General features: G+C 38.0%; 1 protein-coding gene across 1 annotated transcript; it reads right to left on the bottom strand.

Moving 5' to 3' along the window:
• Positions 1-13,404: 13,404 nt before the first annotated feature.
• Positions 13,405-15,272, bottom strand: LOC145066742 (G-type lectin S-receptor-like serine/threonine-protein kinase SD1-1). Its single transcript, XM_079014017.1, has 6 exons — positions 15,185-15,272; positions 14,949-15,086; positions 14,667-14,809; positions 14,492-14,575; positions 13,814-13,942; positions 13,405-13,719 (listed from the first exon to the last, which is right to left on the bottom strand). The coding sequence occupies exons 1-6, from the start codon at positions 15,270-15,272 to the stop codon at positions 13,405-13,407; spliced, it is 897 nt and encodes a 298-aa protein (XP_078870143.1).
• Between the last annotated feature and the right edge of the window lie 2,147 nt (positions 15,273-17,419).

Here is a 17,419-nt window from a genome sequence, read left to right as displayed (position 1 = left end):
ATGCCTGTCCGACGAGACTCTAGTGATTCCGCTTGACAAGATCGAGGTCAACGAGAGCCTCAACTTCGTGGAAGAGCCTGCGGAGATTATGGATCGAGAAGTAAAACGAACGAAACAAAGCCGCATCCCAATTGTGAAGGTTCAGTGGAACGCCAAGCGGGGACCGAAATTCACTTGGGAGCGCGAGGATCAAAAGAAACTCAAATATCCCCATCTCTTCGCTTAGTAGTACTGTAATAACTGATCTGTTGAATTCTAAATTTCGGGACAAAATTCCCCTAACGGGGGGATGATGTGACAACCCAACGTTATTCTGTTATATAATTCCGTTTTCGCTAACGGAATATGTCGTTTTATAAAAAGTTCCGTAATTTGGAGTCGTCAAATAAATAAATATTTATTTATTTATTTATATTTCATGTGATCATTATCATAGTAAATTAAATATAACTCGTTAATGTTATTTACATTTAATGGAATAAAGTTATATTATTCAACCACTTAACCCGGGTAAAAAGTTTAAACCCCGTTAAACTTTAGCATCGAGTAATCGTGTACCGGGTGCAATACCCGAGGCATATATAAGGAAATTGAACACCTCTTTGAACACTTTTACCACTCAAACACACACACTCTCTCTCTCTCTCACTACTTTCTCTCTCTAGACTCGTTTTCGACTCCAAAACCGCAAATCCCGCCTCCAAAACGTAAGATCTTCCTCCCTAACTTGTTCTAAACATGCATCATAGTGGTTATAGCTCAAAAATCGTATGAATGAGACATGAACAAGGAGTTTACAGCCTAAGAAGCTACTTAGGTCGTAAACACCCAAAATGTGCCAAAAAGTCCCAAATTTCCTTCTTTTAAGCTTGGATACTAGTTAGGGGTTTTACCTAGGAGTGCTTGAGAATCAAAACCATAAGTTTTAGGGCATTAAGGAGGGTTTACGGCCCAAGCACATGCTTAGGCCGTAAACACCCTTTTTCCATGTAAAATGCCCCAAAAACCCTTCCAATGCATGTTTAGGCTTGAGATATGATTTTAGGAAATTCCATTTCGAGTTTGGGACCATTAAACATCACATTTTGAGGAGTAATTTAGATTTTATGGCCCAAGCATAAGATAGGACCGTAAACTCCCCCAAACCTCACCAAATGAGGGTTTAAACCCCCTAATTAGCCATAGACCTTCACTAGAAAATTAAAGGGATTGATTTAAGGGCCTTTGCATCAAATTTGGAGAGTGAACAAGAGTTCACGGCCAAGCCATGAGGCTTACGGCCTTAAACTCCCAAGGAGTGGCCTTTGGGCCGTAAACTCCAAGGGAGTAAACTCTTGGACTCCCTAGTACCCTCTTTTTGGTCTTGTACAATCCCCGAGAACCACTTCTAACCCATAAGACCTCGAATCGATTTTAGGATATGTAAATGTTTTAATAAAAAATATAAGTGACTAATTACTTGTAAAACATATATCTCATATGTTAATAGGGTCTTAAAAGGTGTACAAGTCTTTAATTGACACCAAACGCTCAACCGACACTTTCACCCGATTTACCCGACTTCAGGAGAGTTCATACCCCTTAATGAACCTTTCTAATGTTTTCATATGTTTTAGGGGGGGGGGGGGGATACAAGTCAAATAAACATTTTTATGGAAATCAATCACATGTGATTTATTATCCGTAGTTCAAATCACATGTGATTAATCACTATGCTTTATAAAAGAACTTTACGCTTTCAAAACTACTTTGGAAAAATAAATTATTTTCTAAATGCTTTCTTTGGTCAAGATTTTTATTAAATTACTTTTCTTATAAAAATGTATCTACACTAATATATTTATATAAGTAAGACTTGAAGGACTTAGGACCGATAGCTCGCCTTAATTCCTGTTCTTGTTTGATGTGGGCATATGGTATTTGTTATCCGTCTGACTGTCGTTGATTTCTTAGTTATATATCATGTATATTGGTGTTAGATGCGAGCATTTTCATCTCATTCGATGCCTATATTACTTAATTACCAAGAACCATACACACTAAGTTAACTATAACGGGTATAGTTAAGGTCACTACTACTCGTTACCGCTACTACTATACATACTATAATTCATACTATTACAAAACGATACACGAATAAGAGAATACTATGAACTACATAAAAGACTACTACACTATATTACAAGAGAAAGCACTAATCCGGAAGATAACACACTAACTCTCTACAAGATACTCTACGCGCTACATACTGTGATCAGAGCTTTTCGGAAGGAAGGCGACGCTACATGTATAGATCTATACGGGGCAGACACTATTAGATCCCGACTGTTAACTTCAGTCCGAGCCGAGCAGGCCCAGGGATGGCACTACTTCACTACACTGTGTATGACCGGGAAGGTCATGGGATCCTCTATTACTCACACTATTGGTCATATAAAAGGAATACACTATATCCACACTAAAATACTAAGACTAAAGTCTCAGTTAATATCCCGAAGTAAATAAGTATTTATTACTAATGGAAGTTCGCACCATTATCATTGTCAACAGGCATAACTTTTCTTCTATCTACACTACATACTAGATATTTAGTACCACACTTTTACAACAAACAGTTTTCAATGATAAAACTTACATGCAACTTAGAGTTTTTCACTTACGATGTATTTTCGGAAAAATATAGGATTTTCTAGAGTTTTCTATTACTTATAAATGTAAATTGCAGTTTTTCACACTATATTTTCTAATACATTTTATACAAAATTCACACTAAATTCTTATGAACTCACCAGCTTTATGCTGATACTCGTTTTCAAAATAACTTGTATCCTCAGGTCAAAGATAGACAGGTATAGGTGCAGCATTTTGGAGAAGATGGAGTATACAAGATCCATCCCTTATTTTTGTATTATTTTTGGTGTCTATTGAAACTTTACAGAACAAACTTGTAATTAAATTCACTATGTAATGAAATGGTTGTATGTTTCTTGTTTTTACTATTATGCAATTGTGATGATACTGTACATGACGTCCTCCACCCCGAAACGTATTCCGCCGTTATCGGTTTTGGGGTGTGACAGGTTGATCTTTTGGGCTCATTTTTGTGAAGAAAAGTTGGGAAGAAGAAGAGAAGCGGAAGAAGGAGAACTTGAGTATCTTGAGCTCAAGGATCTGGGATCATTTCTTCATTTGGCAACCAAAAGAGGTATAAAGCACTGAACTTTCTTCCTCATATGCTAGATCTAGAGTTATTGAAGTTTTGGTCATCTTTAGGTCCAAAGGTTGGACCTTGATCATGAAGATTCGTTTTTGAGCTTGGGATTGCCACCCTTTAGGCTCAAAGCACCTTCTTAGCAATAAAGTTTCAATCTTGGAGGTTTGCATGAGGCCATGCAAGAGATCTAGCCATTTCTATGGAGTTAGGACATTACTTTTTGAAGTTTGAGCCTTTTTTGAGTCACCCAAGCCATCAAGTAAGCAACTTTATGGTTTAGGACAGAGAATAAGACGTAGATCTGAATTTGTAGCTTCTGAATCGATGGATTAAGCACTTAATAGGAAGTTGGCTTAACAGGGTTGTACGTTGGGCGTACGAGGAGGTACGCACGACGTACAAGCCAGCAGCTAGTACGCTCTGCGTGCCTAGAGGTACGCCCCGCGTACACTGCCAGTTTGGGCTTCGAGCATTTGGGGCTCGGTGTGGGCTGCGGTTTGGACTTAGAGTCTTTGGGCCTTAGGGGCCATCAGAAGTCAGTGAATATGGGCCAATTATAGGTGTTAGGCCTAGGGTAAGGCCCAATAAAGAGATTTGGGCCCAATGTAGAAAATTGGGCCATTAGTGGGCCTTTAGTGGGCCATTGGAGGGCTATGAAGGAATTAAGGGTTTGGGCCATTTTTGTGACCCACACCATAGCAGGGGTAAAATGGTCATTTTACCCATATAAAAATCCCTTTTCTGACTAAGTATTTTATATGTACATGATAGCCGGGAAGCAGCAGTCAGGGATTCCTTATTCAAGTGTTCAGCAATCAGCATTACGAGGTGAGTTTCCTTCCAGTAGGAACGGGTTTAGGGCCACAATGCCGGCCCGTTTAGTTAGCAGTAGTTCCGGACCTTGGTCCGATGCAGTGGTTATATTGCTTGATGTCTTTGTGATTCAAGCATGTTTTGTGTTATGTGTTCCGGACCTTGGTCCGATGCAGTATGCAATATATGTGTTCATGCTAGTTGATATGTTATGCTATGTTATGATTCAGTTAGTTCCGGACTTCGGTCCGATGCAGGGGACAAGGTCCCAGTCAGTTCCGGACTTCGGTCCGATGCAGTGAGTTCCGAACTTCGGTTCGAGGCAGTCAGTTCCGGACTTCGGTCCGATGCAGTTTTCGGACTTTGGTCTAATGCAGAGGGCAAGGCCCCGGTTAGTTTCTGGACTTCGGTCCGATGCAGTGGGCAAGGCCCAGTATGTGCTTTATACATTATTGTATGGTATGTGGTAGTTTGAGGGAGCTCACTAAGCTTTCTGCTTACAGTTTTAGTTTTGGTTTCAGGTACTTCTGCCAGTAAGGGGAAGAGCTTGGGATGATGGCATGGCACACACCACAGCTTCAGTTTAGCCTGAGAATTTACTCTGATATTTTAATATGATTGATACAGTCTTTGTTTTGAATACTGTTATTATGATTTTGAGTTACGTTCCATGGTTTTATTATATATGACGTTGATGTTGTGATTTTTAGTAATATTAAAACAAAAATTTTGGGTCGTCACATAAAACTTGGTCAAAAAATCAACGGTCAACAGAGTCAACAAAAGTCAAAGTCCAAGGCTGGTTGAGTATGACCTACGTATTTAACTTACACCTTGCGTACATGGGATGGATTAGTATGCCTAGTGTACAAAAATTACGCCCAATGTACTCGATCTGATTCCATCCTTTCCATTAACACTTAATCCCTTAAGGAATTTTTACCCAAACTCAGATCTAGCCTCAAAACATTGTCTTAAGTCATAAAGTTTTAACCTTTATGACTTTACATGGCTACGGAAGGTCCAAAAGCTAAAACCCTAGCTTATTAATTCATTACGACATCACAACTCTTACATGGAATAGAGAGAAGGACCAATATCACATTTTTATGGTTCCTAATAGCTCCATAATAGATAATGTTTCCAACTTTATCCATTTGAATGGTCCCAACAAAAAAGATCTAGTCTTTAAGTCATAAAAGAGGCCAAATGTGTATCTTTTTCAACTTAATCCATTAAGTCCAAGTCTCCAACCTTCATATCTGAGTCAATATAATGCTTAGATGGATAAATTTTCCAACTTTATCCATAACAAGTTCAAAACTTCTAAGATCTAAACTTTATGCACTTAAAGTGACCAAAAGCTCATAACACCCAAAACTAGCTACATCTAACAATTTCATAATCAAGATTCAAACTTTATACCTACAGAAGAAAGATCAAGGTGAACAACATCTGGATCTACAAGCTCCAATGCAACCAATGCTTCTTCAATGGTTCCTTTTTCTCCAAGGTGCACCAAGAACATTCCAAAGCACATAAAAACACCTTATTTTTTCTCATAAAGCTCAAACTAGGGTTAGTGTTTCAAGAGAGGGTATTGGAGAGGTGGGTGCTAAGAATGGAATGGGTTTGGGGAAGTTAAAGAGCTTAAATAGGGCTCAAACAAAGAAAATAGGGTTTGGGCACTTATCGTGTATGCCCAACATACTCAATTTACGCCCAGCGTACCAAGGATAGCCTATTACACCCAACGTACTCCCCGTACGTGCAACGTACGCGGATGACCCAAAAATATTCCTAACTTCAAATGGTCGTAACTTCATTGTTCCAACTCCGTTTTTGGCGTTCTTTATATCAATAGAAAGGTATTGAAGAGCTCTAAATTATTATCTAAATATCATGGACTAAAAACCTCTAGAATAAATTCCATATTTCATGAAAGAACCCGGCCTATGACTTTTCCCGTTCTACCCTTCGGCCTAATACACAGTTCAAAGGTTTGGATCTCATAACAACAATTGCCTCCTTCCAAAAGGTCTAAAACATTACCTTCTTAAGGACCAAAACCTTTACACAATCGACTTCTGGCCCACGACCCTAAAATAAGAAATTACAGGACACAGGATGTTACAAAAGACCTTCATATTGATGGCCCAAGTAGCATAATTGCTTTTGGACATCATTGGCTATTAAAGAAACAATACACCATCTTTTTTTTTATTTTTCTATGCTTCCATTTCTTGTGATCAAGGTTGTATCTTTGGCTTAAATTTGGATCTAATACAAAGTGTAACCAAGAAGCTCTAGTTCTTCCTTTGGCCACAAGGAGAACATGACACAGAGGAACAAAAAAAAGACAAATCATAGAAGAAACTAAAAGCTTGATAGCTAAGTTTTATAAAAAAACAAAAAAAATGAAATTATGAATGAGTCAACATCAAAGGTTAACCCCCTACCCCTAATTATAATAAAAGGAAATTACTTATGCTAAAAGGAAATTGAAACTGAGTCTAATACTAGAATATGTTAAAGATCATCACTAGCCCAATAAAACAAATATTCTCTAGAAGACTTTAGCTTGTTCTAGAATGCTCTAGAAGATTCTAGAACATTATGGAAGACTCTAGAATATACTGGAAGAGTCTAGCATACTCTAGAACGACATGGAAGACCCTGGAAGGGTATGGATCATTCTAGAAGACACTGGAGCAACCTAGACCTCTACAGAACATGGTAGAATAATCTACAAAACATATAGAAGCATATATAGTATGTTAGATAGTTATAGAGTTATCTAGTATGTAGTAAGTGTATACTGGTATCTAGAACCATCCTAAGAGGCCTATGAATAGGTATGGATCTCATTTGCTCCAAACCATCCAAGAAAGCCTTAAAGAAAGCAAAGTGTGTAGTAGTCTCACAAAGTGTAAGTTCTTCTTAAGTGTCTTAATAAAAGTATTATTGTTTCCCATATAAAGAGTTGTGTTCAACAATTTGGTATCAGAGCAAGGTTTATTGATAGTGAGAACGAGTGATTCTCTTTGTATCGTGAGTAGTCTGTGACACTGCAAGTTTAGTGCGAAACTAGCTTGTTTGGTATTATCGAAGTACTGCCAACACGATGGGTGATCTCCAAGTCATCGGTGGAATCAAGAAACTCAACAAAAAAAAACAAGTACAAAACGTGGGCAACATGTATGAAGTCCTATTTACAAGGAAATGACCTATGGGAGGTCGTTGGCGGAAGCGAAACTACGCCACCAGAGGAAGATGTTAATGGTGCTTTGTGCAAATTGAAAATCAAAGCAGGCAAAGCAATGTTTGTCTTGAAGACCATAATCAAAGAAGAGATGTTGGAGCATATTCGGGACGAGAACACACCGAAAGAAGCTTGGGACACGTTTGTGATGCTTTTCTCAAAGAAGAATGATACAAGACTACAACTTTTGGAGAACGAGCTATTATCAATCTCACAATGTGACATGACGATTGCTCAATATTTCCACAAGGTCAAGTCGATATGTCGGGAGATTACTGAACTAGATCCGCAATCCGTCATTGCAGAAGCTCGAATGAAGAGGATCGTCATCCATGGACTGAGGCCAGAATATAGAAGCTTCGTTACTGCTGTACAAGGATGGTCCGTTCAACCATCACTTGTAGAGTTTGAGAATTTGTTGGCTAGCCAAGAAGCTATGGCTAAGCAAATGGGAGGCATCACACTGAAGAGCGAAGAGGAGGCGCTCTACACAAGTAAAAGTCGGAGGAATTCCAAGCCATCTTCTAAAGAAGGAAATAAAAATGTTGACAAAGGGAAGAGTCAGCAAGGAACCTCACAACCATGGAGATCTCAAAAGACCGACAATAAGAGTTCTCAAGGGAGGAGGTTCGAAGGCAACTACAACAATTATGGAAAGTAGGGCCACATGTCCAAGGATTGTTGGTCAAAGAAAAAGTTTGTGGAAAGCAATTTCGTAACTTCCAAAAAGGAAATAGAGGATGAATGGGATGCTGAGGCATTATGTGGCAGAAGAAAACGAGTTGGAAATCACGACAATGATAGGAGAGCGTATCAACTATGAGAATGAATGGATCATTGATTCAGGATGCTCCAATCACATGACTGGCGATCAGAACAAACTACAAGATGTGAAGGAATACAAAGGGAATCACATGGTACTTACAGCCAACAATGCACGACTTCCAATTTCTCAGATTGGAAAAACAACGATCATGCCTGGTAATAAATCTGACATGGTGTCAATGCATAATGTCTATCACGTGCCAGGTATGAAGAAGAACTTGTTTTCGGTATCGCAACTAACATCGTCAGGCAACTACGTCTTGTTTGGCCCACAAGATGTAAAGGTCTATCGAGATCTTAAAATATCATAAAAGCCAACAATGGAAGGACGAAGAGTGGAGTCCGTCTATGTGCTCTCTACAGAGTCTGCTTATGTAGACAAGAATTTAAAGAGAGACAGAAGATCTATGGCATGCATGGATGGGACATGTTGGTTATCACAAGTTAAAGGTAATAATGGAGAAATCCATGCTTAAAGGCTTACGTCAACTTGAAGTCAAAACGGATGTCGTTTGTGCTGGATTCCAGTATAGTAAATCTCATCAATTACCATACAATGAGTCAAATTTTAGAGCAAAGAAACCATTAGAGTTACTTCACTCGGATGTGTTCGGTCAAGTCAAGTAGACATCAGTTACTGGGATGCGGTACATGGTGACGTTCATTGATGATTATTCAATATATGTTTGGGTGTTCTTTATGAAAGAAAAATCTGAAACATTCTCTAAGTTTCTAGAATTCAAGACAACGGTCGAAGGAGAAATGAGAAAGAAGATTTGGTGTCTACGCTCAGTTAATGGAGGAGAATAAACCTCGGAAGAATTCAATCGCTATCTAAAAGAATGTGGTATACGTCATCAATTCACATGTGCCAACACACATCAACAAAATAGTGTAGCTGAAAGAAAGAATTAACATCTTGTAGAATTTTTTTGAAGCATGCTACATGCAAAGAATGTACCAGGAAGATTTTAGGTTGAAGCAATGCGAACTGTTGCCCATGTGATCAATAAACTTCCCCAACCAAGGTTAGGTTTCATCTCACTATTTGAGACACTATGGAGCATGAAACCTACTGTTAGCTAGTTCCGAGTATTTGGCTGCGTCTGCTACGTATTTGTGCCTAGCCATTTACGTAGCAAGTTTGACAAGAAAGCAGTCAGTGTATATTTGTTGGATATGACAACCAAAGAAAAAGGTGGAGATGTTGTGATCCAACAAGGGGAAGATGCTACATTTCAAGAGATGTAGTGTTCGGCGAAGCATCTTCATGGTGGTCCTTAGAGAAGAAAGTATTACCAGACTCGGAAAATATTGAAGAAATTTTAAAACAAAAGATGGGAGAGCAAACTTGTAACATCCGGATATCCAGGCATGGAAATTTGAGTATTCCATGATGGAACATGAAGAGACTCGGCGAGTTGACGCCCCAACTCGTCGAGTAGGATCGCGACTTGGTGATCTGTTTAATGAAGGGACTCGACGAGTCGGCTATCTAGACTCGCCGAGTCAGCGCTGTTAAGGAAAACCCTAATTGTTCGGGTTTGAGACCTATTTAAAGGTCCTTATGGCCTTCATATGCGACCATTACACCCTGAGAAACCCTAGAGAGCAGAGAGAAAGCTTGTAGTGCAAGAGGAGGGTTAATTCATCATCCTTTGGTGTGTTTTGGCAAAGGGAAGATGGGATTTTGAGTTGGGCTGTCTTGTGGGACTCAAATCTACCATCATTTCGTTCAGAGCTGCTGTGAGAGGTAAGGATTCATGTCCATCTTCGTTTATGTAATAGATTTCATGAATCTAGGGTTTCTTCTCTTCTTTTGGTAAGAGATCTAGAGTATGTGATGTCCCCTTGTGTCAATATCTTCAGATCTGGACCTTGAGAGGTCCAGAGAGTCCCTATTCTCCAGCTTTATGTAGTCCTTTATGAGTTTGGGGCTTAGGCTATCATTTTATGGGTTATTTCTCCATTTGTGGCTATATGTGTGTTGCATGAACGTAAAGTTTAAACCTTTACGTGACTTTTGAGTACTAGAAGGTTAGATCTACTAGTTAGAGAAGCAGATCTGACCTAAGAAGGTCGAATGAGCATAATCATTGAGGAAACTCGTCGAGTCCATGGGAAGACTCTATGAGTCGAGTCGGGTTGTCCCGCGATTCGAATCTAGTGGAAACCCGTCGAGTGGAAGGTTCGCTCGACGAGTCGAGTAGGGCCTTGGAGGAGTAGGAAGACACGCATGGACTCGCCGAGTCACTCTTGTGCACTCGACGATTCTGGTCAGAGTTGACTGTTGACTTGAGTTGACTTCTGTTGACTTTGGGGTTTTGGTCAACATAAGTAATAGAGATCATGGAGGGGTAAAATGGTCTTTTACCAACTATCCGATTAGAGATGGGAAGAGTAATCGTCGGTTTAATTAGAGTTGAGATTTCGAGGCTTAATTAGAGATATTTGCCTTATGTGCTAGGCGGTGGCGAGTTCGAGATTCAAGTGTGAGGATGACTGCATTCTGCTTGCCAGGTGAGTCTTCTCACTATACTTTACCTTGAGTGGTAACCAGAGTTATGTGACATAGTATCTTGTATGCTATTTATGTGATATGTTGCACTACATTATTTCTATGTGATTTATGTCGTGTGTATTCCAGAGTTTACAGAATTAGGACCAGAGGGTCCACAGAGTTAGGACCCGAGGGTCCATAGAGTTAGGTCTAGAGGGCCACAGAGTTATAACCTCGAGTGGCTAATATGTGTTATATGTGGTATTTTGGGGAGCTCACTAAGCTTCGTGCTTATAGTGTTTATGTTATGTGTTTCAGGTTTTCTCAGGATCGCGGGACGGCACCGGCTCGATTGTACACACCAGAGGAAGAGTTATGTTTTTGAGGATCCTGGATTATTATTTGATTGAATATGGAATTATATTTTGTAATCTAACAGAAATGAGATTTTTACAAAAAGTGTTTTATAAATTTAGCGAACTTAAATAAAATTTAAGTTTTGAAAAATTACGGTGTTACAAAACTACACACATTTGGTCAAGTGTTGACACACCTGAAGATCCAAGTGACACTGATGTCACTGAGCAAGAAGTAATTCAAATAAGTAACGCTGATGAAAGGGAGACGCCGCTTTCACAACTTCAAAGGACGGAAAGAATCCGAAAGCCGAATCCCAAGTATGCTAATTCATCTATTTTAGAAGACGGTGTTCAAGAGCCGAAGACGTATGAAGAAGCATTTAAGAATAAAGCTTGACAGAAGGCAATGGAAGAAGAAGTTACAACCTTAGAGCAGAATCAAACTTGGGAACTAGTACAAAGACCAAGAGATATAAAACCTATTTCCTGCAAGTGTGTTTATAAAATAAAGCATCGCCCAGATGGATTAATTGAATGATACATGGCTCGTTTGGTTGCTCGAGGGTTCTGACAACAATATGGACTGGACTATGATGAAACATTTAGTCCAGTGGCAAAGATAACTATTGTACGTGTGCTGCTAGCTCTTGCAGCTAGTAAAGACTGGAAATTATGGCAGATGGATGTGAAAAATGCTTTCTTGCATGGAGAATTAGACCGGGAGATCTACATGAACCAACCAAAGGGATTTGAGGATGCAGATAATCCTAATCATGTGCACAAGCTGAGAAAAGCTCTTTACGGATTGAAGCAGGCACCAAGAGCCTGGTATGGTAAGATTGCTGAATTTCTTACCCGAAGTGGTTATTCAGTTGCACATGCAGACTCAAGCCTGTTCCTCAAATAAAAAGAAGGGAAGTTGGCAATTGTGTTGGTTTATGTGGATGACTTGATCATCACCGGGGATGACAAAAGGGAAATCCATCAAACAAGAGAAAACCTATCGGTACGATTCCCAATGAAAGAACTAGGGGAGCTTAAACACTTATTGGGGCTAGAAGTTGATCGTACAATGGAAGGGTTGTTCCTCTGCCAACAAAAGTATACAAGAGATATACTTCAAAAGTTTGGCATGTTGGAGTGTAAGCCAGTATCAACGCCAATAGAGCCAAATGCCAAGATATGTGCTCATGAAAGAAAAGAGTTGGATGATGGAACGATGTATCGATAACTAGTAGGTAGTCTTTTCTACCTAACTTTATCTCGGCCTGACGTTGCCTTTGCAGTTGGAGTTATGAGTTGAAACATGCAAAGTACGAAGAAACCTCATTTTGATGCTGCCCGATGAATCTTGAGATATGCCAAAGGTACAATTGACTACGGTCTCTTGTATAAAACATGAGAAGACTGCAAGTTGGTTGGATATTGTGATGCTGACAATGCAAGAGACCATGATACCCAAAGATCAACCACTGGGTATGTGTTCATGCTCGGGTCAGGACCAATATCACGGTGCAGTAAAAGACAACCAATGACATCATTCTTAACCACGAAATCAGAGTACAAAGCAGTGGTCATAGTAGCTCAAGAAAGTACATGGTTGGTATTCCTAATGGAGGACTTACATCAAAAAGTTGACTATGCAGTACCACTTCACTGCGACAACCAATCTGCAATTCGGCTGGTAGAAAATCCAGTATTTCATACTAGAACAAAGCATGTGGAAGTGAATTATCACTTTATCAGAGAAAAAGTCTTGACGGAAGAAATTGGGATGCGACAGATCAAGACCGATGACCAAATAGCAGAATTGTTCACCAAAGGGCTGAGTATTGGAAAATGTGAAGGTTTTCGCTATCAGCTTAACATGATACGAAGAATGAGGGCTAGTGCTGAGGGTGAGTGTTAAAGATCATCACTAGACCAATAGAACAAATATAATATAGAAGACTTTAGCTTGTTCTAGAATGCTCTAGAAGATTCTAGAACATTATGGAAGACTATGGAAGACTCCAAAATATACCGGAAGAGTCTAGAATACTCTAGAACGCCATGGAAGACCCCGGAAGGTTATGGATCGTTCTAGAAGACACTAGAGCAACCTAGACCTAGAATAATCTACTATAGAAGCATATAGAGTATATTAGATAGTTCTAGAGTTATCTAGTATGTAGTAAGTGTATAATAGTATCTAGAACCTTCCTAAGACACCTATAAATAGGTATGGAGCTCATTTGCTTCAAACCATCCATGAAAGCCTCAAAGAAAGCAAAGTGTGTAGTAGTCTCACAAAGTGTAAGTTCTTCTTAAGTGTCTTAATAAAAGTATTTTTGTTTCCCATATAAAGAGTCGTGTTCAACAGAAGAAAGTAAAAAAAATCTAAAATAAAATAAGGAATGTTTCCATAACAAATTCTGATTATTCCAACAATTTATTCATCTGCATGGGCACATGCTTTATATCTAGCATCCAAGAGTGTAATTGTGTATTCCTCTAGGGATGAAACAATACCAACTTCACGGTAACTTTCTTCGGTGAAAAAAGCTGGTTGTTTGGGTGGAGGCAGTGCCCCCTCACTAATCAGCATCAGAACTACTAACAACATAGTTGGCCTATCTTCTGCATGATGTTGCACACACAACAATCCAACATGAATTGATCGTAGCACTTCAGACACGACACAAGAGTTGCGTAAAGATGCACTTATGAGTTCAATGGACTTGTCTTCTTTATGTAGTCTCCATGTCTGAATTAAACCAAATTTCAGAAAAATAAACATAAAGATGAGGGTTAAAGAAAAAGTAGTTTCTAGTGCTTTTTACTCTACATGATTTACTTACATGTCCGAGAAGGTTATCACTATGAGCCTCATGAGAGAATCCTCTGTTTTTCTTCCCACTCACAATCTCCAGCAAAACGACACCAAAGCTAAATACATCTGACTTTATAGAGAAACGCCCATGTACCGCCTACTCATGAGAAATGTAACCACTGCATCCAAGTCCAATTAATTAGAAAAAGACGAGTGGGATTTTGCATTTGTATTCTTTTGTCTTGAGCAATGTTGTACGGATTCTTACTCTGTTCCAACCACCTTCTTTGTCTTAGCTATGGCATCTTGTCCTATAAACTTTCGAGTAAGGCCAAAGTCTGATATTTTTGGATTCATTTCACTGTCCAGCAAGATATTACCTGCCTTGAGATCTCTATGGATAATTTGGAGGGAATCTTGATGTAGATAAAGAACACCCCGAGCTATACCATGGATAATGAAAAAGTGTCGAGCCCAGTCAAGCAATTAACCTCTGGTTTCATCTCCCAAATATTAACTATTTAGTCCATGCATGTTGCTAGAACAAGTGTGAAACTAAGGCATTAGAGGGAGTCGAACCAAATAGAAATGAGTCTAAACTTTTGTTATCCATGTATTCATAAAGTAGAATCCTTTCATTTCCATGAATGCAATATCCAAGGAGCTTGACAAGATTCCGATGCTGAAGTTTGGCGATACAAATGACTTCGTTTTTGAATTCATCAAGTCCTTGTTTGGATGTTTTCGAGAGATGCTTTACAGCAATTATTTGCCCATTTTCCAACACACCCTACAGATAAATTTTGGTGCTTATGATTCTAATATTCCTTTGTTAACACAGACATGTATTGCAATTTATTTCAAAAGAATCAGCAAGTTACCTTGTAAACGAGACCAAAACCACCTTCCCCAATCTTATTGTCAATGTTAAAGTTATTGGTAGACTTGACTATTTTCTTTAAGCTAAAAAAAGGTACTTCATCAAGGTTTACTTTATCTTTATCAAGGGTATGTTCCCTACTTCCTACAAAAAGTTCATTTTCAATTTCTCATGTTTTCATAAATCTGCCAAAAATCATACTCTTGAAAACAATTAAATTGTAGTTTCTTATTAACTTGTTAATGTTCATTTCTCGAAAAAAAAAAAGAATGACATGTTTTACCTCGTCCCTTTTTATGAAGCCTTTTAAACTTCTTTCTACATGCATATGCTAATGTGGACACAAGCATTGCAACTGACAATACTGACGGCACCACCGCGAGTACTAACTTCTTCTTATTGAAGCTGAATTGGCCTTTTGCTAATGAATAAAATAATTATTAAGTATACAATTCAAAACAAAATAGATTCTCCCTATTAGCAACCGACACAACGATAAAGGTTGATATCTGTTTGTACCATATTCCCAGGTACCGATTCTTTGACTTTCCGGGGCTAAAAAACCCCAGTTCGTACGTCTCGCCATCTGAATCAATGGTGTTGTCATCTTTGATTGGTTGATTTATATATACTTTATCTATTGCAGCAGAACATGACAAAATAAATAATATATTAATACAGGAGAGCAAAACAAGGATAATGCAATAAACAGGGGCGGAACACAAACGTTAGAACCAGAGGGGCCGGAACTAAAACTTCACATATAAATAAGTTTAATTTGAGATTAATCCTCCCTAACATGAACACTAGCCGTATTTGCACTTGTGGTTTTAGTATAGGGCACACAATGGCTCGTGCAACCCCTGATTTTTTCGGACGTAGTGCAAAAAATTTTGAACTTTTTTTTTTCTATTATTGTGCAATCTCGGACTTTCCCTTGCAATCCCTGCTATATAATCCTACATATTTGAAAGTTATTCAAAAGACTATGAAAAACTTTAACTTACAATTAACAAAGAACCAAATGAAAGAATAATTTACAATTGTATTTGTCAAACTGATTATTTATAATTTACTCTAATTCTTTTACAACAATTATAATTATACATTAATGAAAATCTAAAAATAATTAATAAAAATAACAGTCTAATCTATACATCTTTAACAAACCAAATCATCCTACATTCTAATTTATTTTCACAAGATTTATGGATACCATTATCTTTAGCAATATAAAAATCTATAAAGTTACAAAACAATAAAAAAAAAATAATATAGTTTTGTTGCAGGCTTTTAATACCACAGGAAACAAGTACCTATAGGCTATAGTCAAGATCTATAGTCCTAGCTCTTCATACGTCTTTCAACAACAATTAAATATTATTATCACATATTATAGAGAAAGAAACTAGAGATAGATAGAAAGAAGAACTTACAATTTTGAGGAGGCGGACTTTGGAACGGAGAGACAAAATAAGAACCAACAGAGGTAAACACAAGTCCAAGTCCGACATGTAGAGGAAGCACCTTATAACATCAATTGGAGTAGCAAACGCTGAACATGAAGCACTAGCAAACGGAAAACAACAATCAACGAACGCAGAGAGGAGACTAGAGAGACAGAAACCTCCATATTTTTCTAGTTTCCGGGGTAACTAGTTTTTTTCCAGTGAACTGTTCTTTTTGGAACCAATATTATTTAGTTTATGGTTTGTTGTTTCTCAAAGATTTCAAAGATTGAGTTAGAAAATTATAAACTACAATAGTTTTTTGGTTTTATAGACTTTTAGTTTTCAAATCAATTCATATCCTACTATAATTAATTTTGATTTTTTTAGTGATTTTCGGTCTTTTTGTTAATAACTTATCTAGTTCTTATCTGGTTCCTTAATTTATTAATTAGCTTTTGATTTTCTTGTTATGTTTATAAAGAATGAACGAGGGGCCCAGAAAATAATGTAAGTATAAAACCAATTATATATGTAAAATCTAGGTATTATAAGTTCGAAATCAGGGGGCCATAGCCCCCTGGCCCTATAAAGGATCCACCATTGGCGATAAAGCTCCATTAATTAATGATTTGTTCCTAAAAATGGTGGGTGTGGTAGATGTAGATGAAATTGGTAGACTTTAAATAGGTAATGTCCACCATAAAAAAACAAATCACTTTAGAACGGAAAGCAATATAATTACAAGACGACAAAATTGCAAAAATGGTCCCGGTGGTTGGTAAATTTCTGTCGTTTTGGTCCAAAACGATACATTGGTGCACCACTAGTCCAATTTTGGATCTTTTTATTGTTTTTGGTCCCTACACACTTAAAAAGACAATTATGCCCTTATAATTTATATTTTCATTTTCTTTAATTCTAGAAATACATAAATTAATTTAATTTATATTTTTCATTTATATTTCATTTGTCATTTCTCTCTTAACAAAAGAAACACACACAATAAAAAGTTCTTGAAGGTGGTTGAGTTGACTGTATTTAACTGGGATTCGACCAGAAAACGAGTTGTTATTCAGATACAAAATGATCAAATTGTTTGGCAAATCTTGTAGATTTGGTAAATCACCAGAAAACCCATTTTTGCGCAATCTTAAACTGGTCAAAGTTGATAACAAGTCAACCCCTTTATCAGTTAATTCATTTGCTTCTTCTCCCCCCATCACAACACCCACAAAAACCAATCAATACCACCACCACCGGTGTTGAAAGACTTCGTCGAAATTTGACACACGTTGATTAACTA

This window comes from Lactuca serriola, chromosome 8, assembly GCF_051521515.1.
Source record: "Lactuca serriola cultivar US96UC23 chromosome 8, Lser_US96UC23_V15, whole genome shotgun sequence".
Taxonomy (NCBI): domain Eukaryota; kingdom Viridiplantae; phylum Streptophyta; class Magnoliopsida; order Asterales; family Asteraceae; genus Lactuca; species Lactuca serriola.
This window is presented reverse-complemented; position numbering and strand designations above follow the sequence as displayed.

Bases quoted from the DNA above. Each gene is read 5' to 3' on its own strand.
- LOC145066742 (XM_079014017.1), bottom strand. From the start codon at position 15,272: ATGACAACACCATTGATTCAGATGGCGAGACGTACGAACTGGGGTTTT. The intron at 15,087-15,184 runs GTACAAACAGAT...TTTATTCATTAG, and splicing joins AATCGGTACCTGGGAATATG to CAAAAGGCCAATTCAGCTTC. The intron at 14,576-14,666 runs GTAACTTGCTGA...ATTTATCTGTAG, and splicing joins GTTTTGGTCTCGTTTACAAG to GGTGTGTTGGAAAATGGGCA.